Raw genomic sequence first — 19,242 nt, 5'->3', positions numbered from 1 at the left:
AGTGACTGTAATTATCTACATTTTTGAAATACTGTGCAAGTAAATTTCTTTCTCAAAATAGTTACAGACTCTTGCGTTTTGGAATGAAACTCTCTCCTTTCCCTCTTTGCACACACACACACACACACGCACACACACACACACACACACACACACACACGCACACACAACCATACTCACTTTCCCTTTGATCCCTATCAGAGGCTATATCTAATGTATTTTATTACCTTTACTTGTTATTTAGGAATTTTATTGTTTTTGCTCCACTTTCCTCCTTGATGAGATGATGTCATTTCTAAGTTTGTCATTTCAATATTATTTTCTCTCTCTTCATCTTTGGAGGTGAGATGTTTTTCATAACCTCTTGCTTAGCCTCACCCATACAAGCTGAATTTCTTTTTCTCTCTTCCTCTGTTTTGAGTTTGAGTTTTTATCATTTGTGCTAATAACTGGAACCCCAAAAACCTATCCCGGCGTCTCACCTGTTCTTCATGAGTCGGACCTCTCTCTTGCGGGTGACCTCTTCGGCGTGCTGCACCGAGGGGCTGTGCATGGCGCCCGGGGAAGCCGCCATCACGATACTCTGAGTCAGGCCCGAGTTGGGCGACCGCAGCTGGTAGGCTGGTATATCTCCAGTGGCAGCTGTGGGGGGGGGGGGGGGGGCAGAGAGCGGACAAAACCATGAGTGTCTCATTCCTGTAGTTTTTCATTGCATTTTGCTGCCCCTGTTTTGTCTTTTTTACTAGGAATAACATGATACTTTGTTGATCCACGCAAGGAAACTCTCTTTTCGTTTGCCCCCTGCCACAGGGAGGTCAGAGGTCAGGGTCGGATACAGAACAGCACCTCGGAGCTTCAGTGATTCAGTGTTTTGCTCAAGGACACTTCAGCAGGTTTTGTTTTGGTTTCAGTTTTGTGTTTGCCGACCTGGGGACTGAACCTGGGTCCTCGGGTTTAAGGACAGACTCCCTCCTCCCTGTTGTTGACTTACTGCCTGCTGTAAAAAATCTTTGCCATTTTATTCAGACTCTTTCTACTGTTTCTCCCATTTTATTACTGTAACGCTCTCAGTCTCACAGTCTGTTTCGTCACATGTCCCCCTCAAAAACAAACAGTCAGGTATTTCAGCAGAGGGGGTCAGAGGGCAGGCTCAGCTGAGAGCTTCTTATCCGCTCTCCTTCCTGCTTTAAGAGGTGAGTTTCCTCTTACCAGGCTGCCTTTGTGAATAGGTATTTGTTCTTAAGCGACCTGCCTGGTTAAAAAAAAGTTGGTATAAAGTCTTTTCGATCCATTTGTGTCCCTCTTAGCGGTGTTTACTGTGCAACTGCCCCGATTTATTCTATTTATATACTTAGCGTATTCATACCACTCTGTTCATACTGTTCATTCTGTTAATACTGTTCATACTGTATATACACCATACTGAATATACTATATATATTATTATATACATCTTGCATATTCATATATCTTACTCATATCCACTGTTCATACTGTTGATACTGTTAATACTGTTCATACTGTATATATCTTAACACATTCATACTACCCTTATAGCTTATTTTATATATATATATATACATATATATATATATATATATGTACATTACATTGCACTGCACTTTTACTGCTTCTTTTGCACTTCTGGTTAGATGTTAAACTGCATTTCATTGTATTAGTACTTGTACTTTGTGCAATGACAATAAAGTTGAATCTAATCTAATATTATAGCACCGAGTGAGCCGACAAAAATGTTGGTTATTTCTTACCTCACACAGCTTGTTACAAGACAGTACATAGGGCAAAGTGAATTAAGCTAATCTAATTGAATTTTAGTTTCCTTTTTTGCTCAATCTGACAGCTGTGGGATCGGAGCGGCCGAATCAGGAAGTGCCAGTGCAGATCTAACAGTCAGGTGGCTGCAGCTGAGAGAGACAACTAAATGTCCAGCATGTTTTTTTTGGTGATGACAGACGGAATGAAACCTAGGCCATACACGGTCATAAATAATTATTAGAATACCAGTAGAGCAAGGAGAGTCAATATAATATCTCTCTGACCCAGCTCAAGTCCCCACCCCGCACGTTTTTGGGAGATTGGCTTGTTGGTCAACTTGTCTGTTAAGTGATGAAAACATGGACACCAAAATCAACCATGAGTCTCCTGTAGATCGCCTGCTGCGATGCTAACATGCTAACACTTTAGCATACACTATGCTGAGTGATTGTAGGCGACGAGCATTATCTAAAAAGTAAGAAAATAAAAACTTGGAGCCGCTCTGAAGCTAAATGGTAAGTAATCTTAAGTGATAGGTGGCTAAGTATAGCAGTTATTTTGTCAGTTGTGTGGGAGATTGGTAGAATTGACATGAAATATGAACTAAAAATAACAGCTAGAAATGACTGCACAGCGGATGAATATGTGGTTGTTCACTTGAAATATTCCCAAAATATACATCAGCCATATTGTTCTTAAAATTTATGAATCTACAGACTATATAATAAAAACCACTAACAACTTTTTAATACTAAGTCTACTTTCTTTGGATAATGCTAATAATGCTATGGATAATGCTAAGTGTTATAATCTACCAGATTTTGGTTTTTATATTCTCATCACTTAATTGCTAAATTGAGCAATATGTACATATGACCTATTCAGCACCCTCTGAAAATAAGTCAGTAAGAAATATATTACCAGCATGCTTCTAGTGTACCTGTACCAAGGTGTGCACAAAACATCATGGAGAAACGTTCTGTACTGTGCTAGCATGGGTACAGCATGGTACATTTACACAGTAGAAAGAAAACAGTTGACACAACCTACGCCTCTGGTGACCCTCACCCCTGATGTCCCAGTGACAGCGGATTACCCAATGTCGTGAGGGGTAACGGCTGCCGCCCAAACACAATCACCTTGACCAGACAGCAACTCAGTTTAAGTCCATTTCACTGATTGGTTTATGCAATAAAAAACAACAAAGCAGTGAGTTACATAAACAAATTCAATTTGCTGCCTTTATCATATCTCTAGTGAATGCCGACACTGATGATGGTAGAGGGTTATGTCACCATTTACAGACAACACAACAATTTAGGCATTTAGCAGATGTTCTCATCCAGAGCGACTTACAATGAGTGACCGAGACGTTTAGTGTCTTGCTGTCTCTAGGATCAGTTCTGTGACTTTCTGGACTTTCCACCCACTTGGCCAAGTTCAAACTAGCCATACTAGCCTCTAGCCTGCTGACCTTCCAAGAGCACGAATGAAAAGAAAAAACATGAAATGAAAGAAAAAGAAAAAAGAAGTCATTACATTTATATATTTGTATTTCTCCGTTTATCACAGTTCCTTCTTTGCTAACTCCTGCTCCGAAAAATGAGATGATTTCTGCCTCTGAGATGTTGTATGCCTCTCTGATGTTTGTATAACTAAAACTCCAATCTGCGAAAAAGTCCTTGAAAATAGCACAACAGTTTTGTCCTTATTTGTCATAAGAATGATGATTCAAAATGACAGCTAATGACAGCTAAAAGCCCGTCACACCTCACACCACAAACCAGGCTTTGTATTTTGTATTTGTTGTGTTTGATGAAGTACACTCATATTTTAACGGGCTACAAAACTGAACATATTAAATACTTTTGAGGCTGCCAGCGAACTGAAGACCTTATAAAACAGTGATAATAAATATATATTGAACATTTTTCAAAGTTACAAAGTGTAAAATAAAAGGAACAAAGCTTGTTAAAATAAACACGTTCTAATGAAAAAAAAGCATCACTGGCTCCATTAAGGCCAGTAATATTATCTATAAAATAGCAATATTTTTGAGGATGAAATCTGCATTTATGAAATACTAATTAGTGAACTTTGGGTTAGAAAACAGAAGAGATATACTAATTTGGAATGGAACCCCTCGTGAAAAGAACAGATTTACTGATATATGCAGTGTGATATATAGTCTACTTGTGATAGTTAGATTTTAGATTAGATTAGATTAGATTTTTATTTCGAACATGTTAAAAAAGTAAAAAAATATTAGTGAGAAAAACAAAACAAAAATAACCAATAAAATTAACAGCAAACATATACAGCAAACTCTCAATAAACAACATAAATAAATATTTCATGTCCGAAAAGGAGTAGGAAGAAGTGAATACTTATCAAGTCCTACCCCCCCGATAGTTTGTCTTACAGTGTTACTTTTCTCTGAATGTGAAGTCCTATGTGTGTCAGTATGTACAGAAAAATACTGTGTGTTACCGATAATTGTTAATTTACTGTAATTGTCAGTTAAAGTGAGTGAATCTGGGAAAGGCTTTCTGGGTATACATGTGCTTTTTCTAATCTGAGTGGATGACTAAACTGCTGCCGCTCTCCCTGTCGTCTCTCTTTTTTTTCTGTTTCTCTCTTTCACTTTGCCTCCTATAACATTCTTTCTCTCCCTCTCATAAACACACACACAAGCACACACCCATTCAAAAGCACACCCTCAGACATGCACACACACACACACACACACACACACACACACAAAGAGCGTGCTCTCCCTCTCTCTCTGTGTGACCGTCCGTCTGTGTAATAACAGAGTGAGTAGCGCTGTGCTGACGTCAGTGTGTGCGTCTCACTCGCCCGTTTTGCATTCTCTCTTCCCTGCCGGCTTCTGTTCCAGGAAACCGGAGTGACGTCAAACCAACGACTATCTTCTCCCCCCCACCCCCCCACCCCCCCACCCCCTCCCCCTTCTGCCTCACTGCCACTGGAGTGGTGTAGAGAGAGAGAAAGACTGTGTGTGTGTGGTGTGTGTTTGTGTGTGTAAGAGCGAGAGTCCGAGTGTGTGTTTGTGCTCGTGCGTGCGTGTGTGTGTGTGTGTGTGTGTGTGTGTGTGTGTGTGACAGTGGGATACAGGGTACAGGCAGGAACAGAGTTGAGCAAGCTAACCAAACACTCGCTGCCTTGTTCAGTCAACTTTCTGCTTTTGTAACCGGCAAAGCTGAGCTGTCATGGTGCTTTTCCTCTGTTGAAATGCCGGAGCCGGCTGTCAGCTCCGTTGCACGTTTGTAAATGCACACATTCCAGCATCAAGTTAATCCATTCTGGCGTTTACCGTATAAAATTTAAATTTCAACAGTTTCTCAGCAAGAAAAATCTTTGCTTTCCATAAACGGCACACAAACTTATTTTGCATTCTGGTCACTGCAGGTGCAGCCGTAGAGATACCTGACAGCCTAACTGGAAGGAATAGTTGAAAACATAAGCGATGCGTGTATAAATATCTTACTAGGGCAGCAACGCAGACGCTGTACATTCCCAGATAGTGAAAGAATGGGACACAGACCTTTGCACTACTAGACACATAAAAAAAAAAACATGTATGGGAAAAACACTACCTGACTCAGTCTCATCCCCGGTCACAGCCATGTCTTGTTTCCAATAATCCAGCACCACGGCAGCAAAGCTCTTCAGCGCCAAAACAATCTGCTTCCCTTTTCTTTAACCTCTCTCTCCTTCTCCTTCTTCGTGCCTCAGTCTCTCAGCTCTCTCTCTCTAACACGAGAATGGGCACCCATCAACTTTGCAGCCAGATTACAATTACGGACATTGACATCACAATGACATCACTCTGGCCCCGCTGAAGTCAGTAAAACACCCCGGCTTAGAGTTCCCTCCTCCCCCTCGGATCAAACGCTAAAGTGGAGAAACACAATGTGAGCCGGGCAGGGGAGGGAGGAGGGAGGAGGGAGGAGGGGAGGAAGGGGAAGGGAGGGGGAGGGGTGGGGGGGGGGGTATATTTTTAGCGCTTGTGACGCAACTAGAGAGACGCTCGACAAACAAGAGGATATTGTGTCCCAAGTGGCTGGTGCGCAAACTGTGAGCACCCTGATTGGAGTTATTTTCTGTGTGTGTGTCTGTATGTCTGTGTGTGTGTGTGTGTGTGTGTGTGTGTGTGTGTGTGTGTGTGTGTGTGTCTGAGACAGAGGAAGGGAAGTGAGCAAGGCAGAGAAAGAGAGAGAGAGAGTTGCTACTTTCTATTGCCAACTGATATGTCACCATAGTGATCCAACCTATATCCAGTCCATCAAAGCTTTTACACTGTCTGTTCTAAACACCCGGTCTCTGGTAGGTCTTTCCCGGGAAAAATCCTCTGCCGCACAGGAAGTGATGCGTTTTACGTTTCAGGTTTGTTTGGAATAAACAGAAGAAGAAGAACTGGGTAGTTAGCATGAGCAGCTGAACAGACGAAGAAAAGAGCGCCACCTACAGAAATCCAAGGGAAAAGACGTCACAGTCCCGCCCACACTGTTTGATTGACAGATGATCTCTGGGAAGTGCAGTGTAGAAACACCACAGCAATGAACACTAAGCAACAAAGATGGAGACAAAACAAGAAAGGAAAAAAAAAGACAAAAAAAAGAATCTTGCAGATTGCCACTTTAGGTAGAAATCATCAAACCTCTACATTCGAAAAACTAAAAAAAGCTAAAAAACTTAAATGACGCAGCCAAATCTTGTGTATGTACAACTGCAGCATTCCTTTGACTTCAATGTGATGATGTGCAAGAAAATAAAAAAAATACATAAATTGACAGACACATGCCATTTAACCAACATGATTTCTGAGGTCAAATAGTTTTCTCACCGCCACGGTTATTTTATACAATGAATGCAAGTCAATGAGCAAACCGCATATTAATGTTCATATATTTAGAAGCATGAAAACTATAGCGCTTAAAACAGCTGTATCATCATTAAGATATCAGTGATGATAAATGTGTATTTATGGCAGTGTATTCCATCTGAATAATTTAAATTCAATAGGCCTCATTCACGAAACTTTTCTTAAATTTTTCTTAAATTTGTTCTTAAGAAACGTGGAACAAAGGAAGAAATAGCTCGCTCAACTCCAAACGCTTCTTGTTGTCTTTAGGGTGCAGACTCTTGTGCATGTAGATTCAAAAAAAGGAAGGGATGTCCGCAACGAACGCGTTTCAGCACTAAGCCATCATCAGCGCTGATGACGGCTTAGTGCTGAAACGCGTTTGTTTCTCAGCTTGCTGCTGTGCGTATAATAAACTTTTGTAATTTATCTGGCTGTGCGGACATCCCTTCCTTCTTAAAAAACATACCTATGAAAAACCAACATGGGATTCATGAAATATGCGCAGACTCTCGTTTTTTGCGTATTCCATATATATCTATGTATAGACTGTACATATATACTGTATATTTTTTTAAAGTGTAAGGGTGGAGTGACAGCAACTGAGAAAAAAACACATGCACTGTTTAGGCTGCAGAGCCCCAGAGCCCTGCATCCGCAAAATTTGCCCGCTCCTTAAAGGATAAGGCTGGTGATTTTTAATGCATTGCTTACCGTTAACAAATCCCATGAAAATAACACAATTTTTAGCCGTCAACCCGGAAGTCATTGGCTCCAACTGTAAGCTAAAAACCTTGAAATACAGCTCACAAAGACATAGTTTCAATTTTAAAAATCGCTAACTGTTACCAAGAAAAGTCAGACTGTTGTAGTTATTACCAAATCAAATTCAAATGGGAACAAATTCTTCATTACGCTGGGGACTATTTTCGGTGCTACGGAACTACTTTCCTGAGATCGCAAACATGTTTACAGCCGGCTTATTAAGTTGTTTGAGGAAAAAGTCGGCTGGCCCGTCTATGGCTTCTAGTTCTATGGCTGCTGGGACATGGCTTCATTGGGCACCGGCTACATTGACAAGACTTGTTGGCAAAACAAAATCATTGCTGATTTTGTTATTTTCATAGGATTTGTTGACGGTAAGCAATGCATTAAAAAACACCAGCCTTATCCTTTAAGGGGGAAGCGGCACAACTCCTGGTCCAGGCACCTGTCATCTCCCGCCTGGACACTGCAACACTCTTCTGGCCTCTACCCGCCTCTGCCATCAGACCTTTACAGCGCATTGAGAAAGCTGCAGCCCGTTTCTAACTTGTGGGTAAATCAACACATGAACTAAATATTTTGTTAACTCAACGTAGTTTTGTTCACTGCAGTGATGCGTGCGCCCACCTGAGCACCAAAAAAGTGCAAGTTTAGCCCATTATTCTCCAATCAATTCTCCAATGGACCTTGATGATGGCGCCAGTCATGGCTGCTGGGAGATTTCTGACGCAACTGCACAGCCATAGAAAATAATAATATTAAAGATACTGACAACTAGAAGAAGATGATTTTTTTCAAGAAACTGTGTGTGCTTGCTTCTGCCTGACAGTTAAGCTTACACTTAAGATAAATTAAGCTTAAACTGATTGGGATTTAAAATATCTTTCTAATCAGACATACAGACACATTTATATTACTATACTTGTGAGGATCTTTCAATGACTGCATGCACTGCCTAACCCTTAACACTGTCCTTAACTTTCACCAACACATGGCTAACCTGAACTCTTATCCAAACCTAAACCTGACTCCAATTCTAATCCTAATCCTAAAATATACCTTTGTAGAAGAATAAGGGAAGAAGTGCCACTCATGTCAGGTAGCAGCCCATCTTTCTTGGAAGGGGCTGGCGGTGTCCAGATGAAATTTTTCACCTTAGCAGTTTTAGTTATCTTATTAGTTTCAACTGTGTAGATCGGCCTAAACAGGTACTGCTTCTTTAAAACTGCAATTCATGGGTTGAAGCAGAAGCTGATGACCCCTCCCTCTTCATCCTGGTCTCTCTCAGATAGAGTGAGTTCCACTCTGTCCAGGTGTGTACTTGGTCCCTCCCCCTTTCATAGATCTGCCAGTTGAAGAATGGGTGTAAACAGCATGGTGTAAATCAGCTGAAAAACAGCTGACAAGCCCATTTACAGCAGACAAGCGAATCAATGTGCAAAACAGGAACAGATTATTGGTACTGGCCAGAGCGCAACTCTTATCTGTTGGCAGAAAATGAAACTATCAGACATTCACTGTCATTGAGAAGTGAAATGGCGCAGCAAGGAATTCATCTGGACCAAGACCATTTTTGTTGTTCGATCTGTCTGGATCTACTGAAGGATCCGGTGACTATTCCCTGTGGGCACAGCTACTGCATGAGCTGTATTAAAGGTCACTGGGATGAAGAGGATCGGAAGAAAATCTACAGCTGCCCCCAGTGCAGACAGACCTTCACACCAAGGCCTGTCCTGGTAAAAAGTACCGTGTTAGCAGGTATAGTAGAGGAACTGAAGAAGACAGGACTCCAAGCTGCTCCTCCTGATTATTACTATGCTGGACCTGGAGATGTGGCCTGTGATGTCTGTACTGGGAGAAAGCTGAAAGCCCTCAAGTCCTGTCTGGTGTGTCTGGCCTCTTACTGTGAGCAGCACCTCCAGCCTCACTATGAATCCCTGACCTTTGAAAAACACAAGCTGGTCGAAGCCACCATGAAGCTTCAGGAGAACATCTGCTCTCGTCATGATGAGGTGATGAAGATTTTCTGCCGTACTGATCAGCAGTGTATCTGTTATCTCTGCTCCATGGATGAACATAAAGGCCACGACACAGTCTCAGCTGCAGCAGAAAGGACTGAGAGGCAGAAAGAGCTCGGGGTGAGTTGGCAAAAAATCCAACAGAGAATCCAGAACCGAGAGAAAGATGTGAAGGTGCTTCAACATGAGGTGAAGACTATCAATCTCTCTGCTGATAAAGCAGTGGAGGACAGCGAGAAGATCTTCACTGAGCTGGTCCGTCTCATTGAGAAAAGAAGCTCTGATGTGAAGGAGCAGATCAGATCCCAGCAGAAAACTCAAGTTTGTCAGGCTGAAGAACTTCAGGAGAAGCTGAAGCAGGAGATTGCTGAGCTGAAGAGGAAAGACGCTGAGCTGGAGCAGCTCCCACACACAGAGGATCACATCCATTTTCTACAGAGGTACACTTCCATCTCACGTCTCAGTGAATCTACAGACTCACCCAGCACCAATATCCGTCCTCTGCGCTACTTTGAGGATGTGACTGCAGCTGTGTCAGAGGCCAGAGATAACCTACAGGCCATTCTTACAGAGGAATGGCCTAAGATCTCAGGGACAGTGACTCAAGTGGATGTTCTACTGTCACAACCAAGAGAGCCCAAGACCAGAGCTGAATTCTTACAATATTCACGTCAAATCACACTGGATCCAAACACAGCAAACACATATCTGTCATTATCTGAGGGGAACAGAAAAGCAACATTGATGGGAGAAGAACAGTTATATCCTTGGCACCCAGACAGATTCATTGAATGGTGGCAGGTCCTGAGTAGAGAGGGTCTGACTGGACGTTGTTACTGGGAGGTGGAGTGGAGGGCGGTCGAAGTTGTAATAGCAGTCTCATATAAGGATACTGGCAGAAGAGGGAGCATTGGTGTACTTGCATTTGGATGCAATGACAGGTCTTGGACATTAGATTGTTATAAAAATAGTTATCAATTCAAACATAACAATATCAAAACTGCCATCCCAGTCCCTCTGTCCTCCAGAGTAGGAGTGTACCTGGATCACAGAGCAGGTATTCTGTCCTTCTACAGCGTCTCTGAAACCATGACTCTCCTCCACAGAGTCCAGACCACATTCACTGAGCCCGTCTATCCTGGACTTTGGCTTCCTATTTGTATTGGTGACAATGCCGAGTTGTGTAAGCTCAAGTAGGTAGGGGTTATGAAATTATACAGCCCTCCAGAATTACTGACATGCTTTATGGGCAGCAGGGTGGCAAAGCTAGTTAATGTTAAAGTGTTAACGTGTACCTGATCAAGACACTCAAGAGGTACTGTTCTGTTCTGCTCTGTTTGATTTTTTTTGGCAATGGTAATCACTTGATTTGTTTTGTTTTACTGCCAGAGTGAGTTGTTTTTAAGAAAATGTTTTTAAAATATAGCTGGTTCAAACATGAACATTTGTTTTCAAAGACTGCAATTTTGACTTATATTCTCATTTGAAATAAAGTGCCACTTGCAGCCTCTTCCTTTTCAATGCATTTGTTGTTGTTGTTGTTTTAGATTGTGAGAACATACAAGGAACAGGCAAAGCAAAACTTCAATTACATTGTGCATCCAATTTTACACATCTTAGCTATGTATTGCATTTTTATATTTTCAATAAGTTTGATTCCGATATGTACGCTGTGTCTGCCATTTGAGCATTCAGTTAGTCCAAATGATCTCCACTCTAAAGGGGTTTAGATGTTTTTACATTTTCTGGCATTGAGCTGACACTTATCCAGAGCAACTTGCAATGACAGTAGCAAGATTTTACTATACAAGACTAAGAGTCTAACAGCCCCGCGTCATTGAATTTTGTGGAATTGTCCCTGCCGGGAATCGAACTTGGGTCTCCCGATTGAGAGTCTGCAGTCTAACTCCCTGTGGCACACTTTCATCCACAAGACCAAAAGTGGTGAACAGAGAGACCAACTGACAATGTGATCCATCGAGCCCCTGCTGTAACGGGGCTAAAAACCAAGAAAATCCCTATTTGGTGCAATATATTTAGGGCAGCAGTGTGGGTTGATGCTTTACAGAAACCATCCCATAACCAAAAGCCAATGTGTCCTGTTGAAGTGTCCTTGAGCAAGACACTGAACCCTTACCTAGTCACACATTGTTATTCACTCTGGATAAGAGTGTCAGCTAGATGCCAAAAAGGTAAAGGAATTCGAGAGAAGTTCATAACAGCAAGAGTCGTGCTGGATGTTGAAGGAGATACAGGGGATGCAGCCTGTGGCAAGAGGAAATTATGTGAACTGGCTGATGAACTGATTTTCCTTTGTTTTATATTAAATTTGGTCATCACACTGGTCTAGAGATGCTGCCCGGTAACCAGAGGGTCACCGGTTCAATCCACACAGCAGCTCATGTGTCCGTGACTGTTGAAGTGTCCATGAGCAACCAGTCCTCCTGGCTGCCCATGAACTCTGATGGTGGTGAGGGTGATGAATGCACACATGTATGTCTCAATGGTATGTGTGAAGGAATTCATGTGCTACAAATAAATAGAGCTTGCAATCTAAGACCTGCCTCCATTCATTTTCTGAATTGACATTACTCAAACACTTGCTTGAACTATTAAACCTGACTGATTCAAAATAAATTGTTCTAGAAAGGTTAAAGAGCAGGCCTCAGAAGCAGGTCTCTGCTGTCTCTGAGCGATACACAAATACTTGGAAGTGATTGGTGGTGTTATCATTTTAGTAGTTTTATTATCTCATTGCTTTCAACTGTGTAGTGTGAGTTATATAATCCTCTTTAATAACCCAGTGAGGTCATTGACCCCAAGTGTATCTATTACATCCTCATTTGCCATAATCTTCATTTCATATTTTAAACGAGGGCTAAACAAGCAGTGCTTCTTTAAAACTGCACGTCCTGGGTTGAAGCAGAAACTGATGACTCCTCCCTCTTCCTTCTGGTCTCTCAAATAGAGCAAGTTCCATTCTGTCAAGATGTGTCCTCCCCCCTGTTCCCTCCCCTTTCTCAGATCTGCCAGTTGAAGGATGGGTGTAAACAACACGGTGTAAATTAGCAACAGCTGACAAGCCCATACACAGCAGATCAGTGAATGAATGTGAAAAACAGGAACAGATTATTGGTACTGACCAGAGCGCAACTCTTATCTGTTAAGAGAAAACGAAACTGACATTCGCTGTTATTGAGAAGTGAAATGGCGCAGCAAGGAATTCAGCTGGACCAAGACCATTTTTGCTGTTCGATCTGTCTGGATCTACTGAAGGATCCGGTGACTATTCCCTGTGGGCACAGCTACTGCATGAGCTGTATTAAAGGCCACTGGGATGAAGAGGATCAGAAGAAAATCCACAGCTGCCCCCAGTGCAGACAGACCTTCACACCAAGGCCTGTCCTGGTAAAAAGTACCATGTTAGCAGGTATAGTGGAGGAACTGAAGAAGACAGGACTCCAAGCTGCTCCTCCTGATCATTGCTATGCTGGATCTGGAGATGTGGCCTGTGATTTCTGCACTGGGAGAAAGCTGAAAGCCCTCAAGTCCTGTCTGGTGTGTCTGGCCTCTTACTGTGAGCAGCACCTCCAGCCTCACTATGAATCCTCTACCTTTGAAAAACACAAGCTGGTCGAACCCTCTGCAAAACTTCAGGAGAACATCTGCTCTCGTCATGATGAGGTGATGAAGATTTTCTGCCGTACTGATCAGCAGTGCATCTGTTGTTTCTGCTCCATGGATGAACATAAAGGCCACGACACAGTCTCAGCTGCAGCAGAAAGGACTGAGAGGCAGAAAGAGCTCGGGGTGAGTCAAAAAAAAATCCAACAGAGAATCCAGGACAGAGAGAAAGACGTGAAGGTGCTTCAACAGGAGGTGAAGGCTATCAATCGCTCTGCTAATAAAACAGTGAAATACAGTGAGAAAATCTTCACTGAACTGGTTCATTTAATTGAGAAACGAAGCTCTGATGTGAAGGAGCAGATCAGATCCCAGCAGAAAGCGGAAGCGAGTCGGGCCGAAGAACTTCAGGAGAAGCTGAAGCAGGAGATCGCTGAGCTGAGGAGGAAAGACGCTGAGCTGGAGCAGCTCTCACACACAGAGGATCACACCCATTTTCTACAGAGTTACTCCTCGCTGTCAAGTCTCAGCGAATCTGCAGACTCACCCAGCACCAATAGCAATCCTTTGCAGTACTTTAGGGATGTGAGTACAGCTGTGTCAGAGACCAGAGATAAACTACAGGGCATTCTTACAGAGGAATGGTCTAAGATCTCACTGACAGTGACTGAAGTGGATGTTTTACTGCCACAACCAAGAGAGCCCAAGACCAGAGCTGAATTCTTACAATATTCACGTCAAATCACACTGGATCCAAACACAGCAAACGTATATCTCTCATTATCTGAGGGGAACAGAAAAGCAACATTAATGGGAGTAGCACAGCTTTATCCTTGGCACCCAGACAGATTCACTGAATGGTGGCAGGTCCTGAGTAGAGAGGGTCTGACTGGACGTTGTTACTGGGAGGTGGAGTGGAGGGGGGTCAAAGTTGTAATAGCAGTCTCATATAAGGATACTAACAGAACAGGGACCTTTGTTGTGCGTGCATTTGGATGCAATGACAGGTCTTGGGCATTAGATTGTTACAAATATTCTTATCAATTCCAACACAACAATATCAAAACTCCCATCCCAGTCCCTCGGTCCTCCAGAGTAGGAGTGTACCTGGATCACAGTGCAGGTATTCTGTCCTTCTACAGCGTCTCTGACACCATGACTCTCCTCCACAGAGTCCAGACCACATTCACTCAGCCCGTCTATCCTGGACTTTGGCTTCCTATTTGTATTGGCGACACTGCTGAGTTGTGTAAGCTCAAGTAGATAGAGGTTATGAAATTATACAGCCCTCCAGAATTATTGACATGCTTTATGGGCAGCAGGGTGGCAAAGCTAGTTAATGTTAAAGTGTTAACTGACTAACTGACTAACTATCTGAGCAAGACACTCCGGGGGCGCTGTTCTGTTCTGTTCTGTTCTGTTCTGTTCTGTTCTGTTCAATTTTTTGGCAATACTAATCACATGATATGTTTTGTTTTACGGCCAGAGTAAGTTGTTTTTAAGTTAATTATTTTACAATATAGCTGGTTCTAACATGAACATTTGTTTTTAAACACTGCAATTTTGACTCTAATGCAATACAGGGAACAGGCAATTGTTCAGGTTCTTATACTTATTTCTGGAATTGTTATTGACATTGTGTATGCAATTTTACATATTTTAGCTATGTATTGCATGTTTATATATTGAATTAGTTTGATTCCGATATATTAATGTACTGTTTTTCTGCCATTTGAGCATTCAGTTAGTCCAGATGATCTCCACTCCAAAGGGGTTTCCATGTTTTTGCAATTTTAGGCATTCAGCTGACACTTATCCAGAGCGACTTGCAATGACAGTAGCGTGATTTTACTACAAAACTACTTGTGCAATATATTTAGGGCAGCAGTGTGGCTTGATGGTTAGAGGAACCATCCCATAACCAAAAGCCAATGTGTCCTGTTGAAGTGTCCTTGAGCAAGACACTGAACTGTTATCTGGACACACATTGCAATTCGGCAAATTAATTCAAGGGAACTTCGTAACGGAGTAGAGCTGGATGTTGAAGGAGATACAGGGGATGCAGCCTGTGGCAAGAGGAAATTATGTGAACTGGCTGATGAACTGATTTTCTTTTGTCTTATATTAAATTTGGTCATCACACTGGTCTAGAGATGCTGCCCGGCAACCAGAGGGTCACTGGTTCGATCCACATAGCAGCTCATGTGTCCATGACTGTTGAAGTGTCCATGAGCAAAGCAGTCCTCCTGGCTGCCCATGAACTCTGATGGTGGTGAGGGTGATGAATGCACACATGTATGTCTCATTGTTATGTGTGAAGAAATGAATGAGCTACAAATAAATAGAGCTTGCAATCCAAGGCCTGCCTCCATTCATTTTCTGAATTGACATTACTCAGACACTTGCTGGAACTATTAAGTTTCACTGATTCAGCATAAATTGTGCTAGAAAGCTAGCCTCTGAGGCCTGCTGTCACTGTTTGAGAGTTACACAAATGCAAAGCTCCATGCCATTCCCTTTGATTCTGTATATGAGGAGTTTCCTTCCAAAATGAGATTCCAATAGCTACCATCTGAGAAAGGTGACACCTACTCTTACAAGATGACTGCTAGCACCAAATTTAAACAAATGATGGTACTTTTAAAGGATAGTAGGTAACTAAAGTCCTTAGATGGCACAGCACTTTTACAGACTGGATCCTCTGTATTTTACGTTAAGTTCATTTTTCAACAACTCAAAATTTCAATATTTTCATAGGTAGTAATAGTGTTTTGGAAATTAACCCTTATTGGTTCATTCACGTTTTCCATACTGATCTCGTGTATCAGTGGCACACAAGGTTAACGTTCTGGTACAAACTGCAGTGACAAAACTGGCATTCTTTAGATTGTCAGATTAATTTATCATATTAAGATCCCTAATTTCAACTACGGCCACACTTATTTGTGTTTTATAGTGAAACATGCCTAAACAGTGGTGGTGGTGGTGCGCTGAATAAATACAAAGGAAACACTCAGGGTTCTAACACAGTTTCAATTTCTAAATTCCATAGCCTACTTTTTTCTAGACCTTAGTTCCTTGATTTGAAGATTTTCTTGTTAAATATGATTTACATAGATAGTCATCTTGATGAATGATCCTATGTTTTCTCATACTGTTCCAAATAGTTTTGTGCAATTTCCAAACTTATCACGACCTGGAAATTACCAAATTCTTTTTCCATACATTTCAAAATTCTGCAAAGCTGTGTAGGAACCGACCAACGAAACTGAGCACTACAAAATTTGCCCCAAATCATTTGCATCCTACCTTGGATGAGCACCTGTCCTCCCTGGATGTAGAACTGCTGCGGGGAGTCTCCGGGCTGAGCGGCACACTGCAGGATGGTGGCTCCAGGCTGGGGGGGGGCAGCGCTGGCCATGGTCAGGGTCTGGCCCCCCTGCAGGGCTTCAGCTCCAGGACTGGTCAGCTGGATGGCTCCACCCTGGGTGATCGCAACTGTGGAGGGGTAAAACTTAGTCACAGCTGCCCATCTAAATGAAATACTCATGGCTAATGCATAGACATGATGACTTAGTATCATAACAAACAGAGGTAAAGGCCAAGTCAACTTTGCTCGAGTCCCAAGTGCCTCTTGTGCCTCTTGTGCCTTTCTTTCCTCACCTGCACAATCTGTGTTTAGTTGCATGTTGTATTTATTTGTTACTATTTTCTTTGTACGAAATAAATAAAACAAAACAAAACAAGAGGCTCAAGTCAAGTCCCAAGTCTAAATGTAGATTGCCAAGTCAAGTCCAAATCAAGTACATGTCATTAATGTGAAGTCTCAAGTCTAAATGTAGAAGTCAAGTCAGAACAAATCAAGAGTCCAGTACAAACAACAAGTCCAAACAAAATGTCGTTTTAAAGGTATAAAAACTTGGTAAGAGCATCATGAGTTTGATTTCTATAATCAGTTTCAACTTCAGTAAATTCAATCATTCCATACAAATTCAGAAAACAGAATTTAAATTCAGTCGTCTGCTGGAACAAATCTCATCACTTTCAATCTAAGTCATTTACACAAACACAAGATCTCAAGTCAAGACTCAAGTCTCAAGTATTCTCTTCATGCATCAAGTCTCAAGCATTTAAAATTGTGACTCGAGTCTGACTTGAGTCCAAGTCATGTGACTCAAGTCCCCACCTCTGGATAAAGGACCGGAAAATGTTACACATAAACTCTAGATTTTAGAGTGGTGATGCTGCGGTAAATAAAGGTGGGTAAACAACCAACCGCTAATATAAACAAAAATCAGTATCATCCACCAATAAAAAAAGTGGGTAAACTGTGGTCATGGTCTAGAGTGTACTGACTGTACTGTCCTGAGCTGGTCTGGTAGACGGAGGTAGGCACTGGTGCTGAGGCGACGCTGGAGACCGCCGCCTCCTCCTCCGTCTTCTCCTCTTCGATTTTAGGAACTGCCGGCGAATCCGATGAAAGCTCATTGAGGATTTTTCTGTGGAGGAGCAAAAATTTCATAAAGTGATTCCATAAAGACGGTGCAACGTTGTAAAACTTTATCTAACACATACCGTAACTGTAGTAACGTCCTCGCGTTCACTGTTTACTCACCGATAAGACGGACGCCTGGAGAGAATCTCGCGTCTCTTCTGTGTGTCTGCGACCGACTCTTCATCCTCCAGCTCTGCTACAGTGGCTATCTGTAAAAAAAAAAGAAATCACAGTATGTAAAGTGGTAATCCACAAGTTCTGTTGTTTCTGCTTTTGTATTCTGGCAACATTTGCGTTGCTCAGCACTCGTTGCCGTGTGTTGCTGCTGTCAGAAATGTAAAACGTTGTTCAGAACAGCAAATGTAAAAGCTTTCATGAACAGGCTATAGACAGGCTATTCACTAGCCTGGTAAAACCATCCTGATCATGTGACCTCACATTCTGTTTCGCTCCACGGATCAGTCTGGACTTCTAGCCGCCCACATCGATTTCCTGAAATTACAATGTAACCGGGCCAATCAGGGACTGCGTCGTAGTTGATGACGTGAAATACAGGCCGCCGCTGGCAAAACAGTAATGGCGTCTCCCGAAGCAACGAGCGGTAACGTAACATTAGTAAACACAGCCATAAGTGCAGTTATCGCAGAAATAGACTCAATAACAACAATTAAACAAGAACAAGAGTATGCACTAGCGGAGTTTCTCGGCAGAAGAGACGTTTTCGCCGTTCTTCCGAGTGGATTTGAATTTGGATTCGCTGATTGGCTGAAGGAGTTTGTCTGTCAAGGCAAGTACTCCCGCCCACTGAAATCGATGTGGGCGGCTGGAAGTCCAGACTGATCCGTGGAGCGAAACAGAATGTGAGGTCACGTGATCAGGATGGTCTTACCAGGCTAGCTATTCACTATTCACTATTGTGTTATATCAATCTATTATATCAATCTGCAATAATAGTAGTAAAAACAAAACAGACATTTATTTATATGAAAATGTCGTAGATTATTACTTGTGCTTTTATCATTGGTATAATTTGCATCACTGACACTGGTATCCGCAAACCAGTAGCAAGATAAAGTCGTTGTCCCGGTCTGCTCCTCACTCTTTCATCCCCAGCCCTCCACATCGCTCTCGGTCCCTGTCTCCAGCCCCTGCTCACTTCTCCCAGGCCGTGTTCTTTCCTTCGACTCCCCACTTCTGCCATCCTCTAGCCGTCCACCAGATGTCCTCGGACTTTCCCTCCTTCCCTCATCACCTGACTGCCCCACCCATCCCACACACCTGTTCCCGCTTCTCATCGGCCCTGCGGTCACCCGAGCTTTCCCTCCCGTCTCCCCACCTGCACCTCATTCCTTATTCAGCCTTCAGTACATATTCACTTCCTTTTGTTCCCTGCCAGATCGTTAAGTCAAGTTGCCGTGTGCTTCGTGTCTTGCTCTCTAGAGACCTGTTACCTGCCTGTTTTGGACCTTGCCTGTGTGTTGGACTTTTTGATTCTTGCCTGCTTTGTTTGCCAGTTTGGACTACCTTCCCTGGTTTTGACCCTTGCCTGCCTCACCATCCCAAGCCTTTGTACCTCACTGTGATAATAAAATCACTGAACTGCATCAGCTCTGCCTCAGGCGTCTGCATTTGGGTCCTATCCCCTGTGTTCCTGCTACCCTGCTAGCACCAGCCGTGAC

The 19,242-nt window shown here is 42.6% G+C and overlaps 3 protein-coding genes across 5 annotated transcripts in view; 2 read left to right on the top strand and 1 right to left on the bottom strand.

Moving 5' to 3' along the window:
* Positions 1-19,242, bottom strand: part of crema (cAMP responsive element modulator a) — a 492,677-nt gene that overhangs the window by 2,980 nt on the left and 470,455 nt on the right. The window contains exons 4-7 of one of the 3 annotated variants that reach the window (XM_078287566.1): positions 17,684-17,772; positions 17,425-17,567; positions 16,378-16,566; positions 483-642 (exon numbers count right to left, since the gene is read on the bottom strand). In XM_078287566.1, the coding sequence (XP_078143692.1) occupies positions 483-642; positions 16,378-16,566; positions 17,425-17,567; positions 17,684-17,772 (581 nt within the window). Of the gene's footprint in view, positions 1-482; positions 643-5,393; positions 5,610-16,377; positions 16,567-17,424; positions 17,568-17,683; positions 17,773-19,242 lie in introns of those variants that run through there. The other 2 variants (XM_078287567.1, XM_071922144.2) reach the window with 2 other exon arrangements.
* On the top strand, positions 8,947-10,751 carry LOC144542115 (tripartite motif-containing protein 16-like). The gene has a single exon (XM_078287561.1). The coding sequence runs from the start codon at positions 8,962-8,964 to the stop codon at positions 10,639-10,641; it is 1,680 nt and encodes a 559-aa protein (XP_078143687.1). The 5' UTR covers positions 8,947-8,961; the 3' UTR covers positions 10,642-10,751.
* Positions 12,637-15,427, top strand: LOC139917479 (tripartite motif-containing protein 16-like). The gene has a single exon (XM_071906616.2). The coding sequence runs from the start codon at positions 12,652-12,654 to the stop codon at positions 14,329-14,331; it is 1,680 nt and encodes a 559-aa protein (XP_071762717.1). The 5' UTR covers positions 12,637-12,651; the 3' UTR covers positions 14,332-15,427.

Source organism: Centroberyx gerrardi, chromosome 13 (assembly GCF_048128805.1).
Source record: "Centroberyx gerrardi isolate f3 chromosome 13, fCenGer3.hap1.cur.20231027, whole genome shotgun sequence".
In the NCBI taxonomy this organism is placed as follows: Eukaryota; Metazoa; Chordata; class Actinopteri; order Beryciformes; family Berycidae; genus Centroberyx; species Centroberyx gerrardi.
The sequence above is the reverse complement of the archived record's forward strand: the minus strand, read 5'-3'. Positions and strand labels throughout refer to the sequence as shown.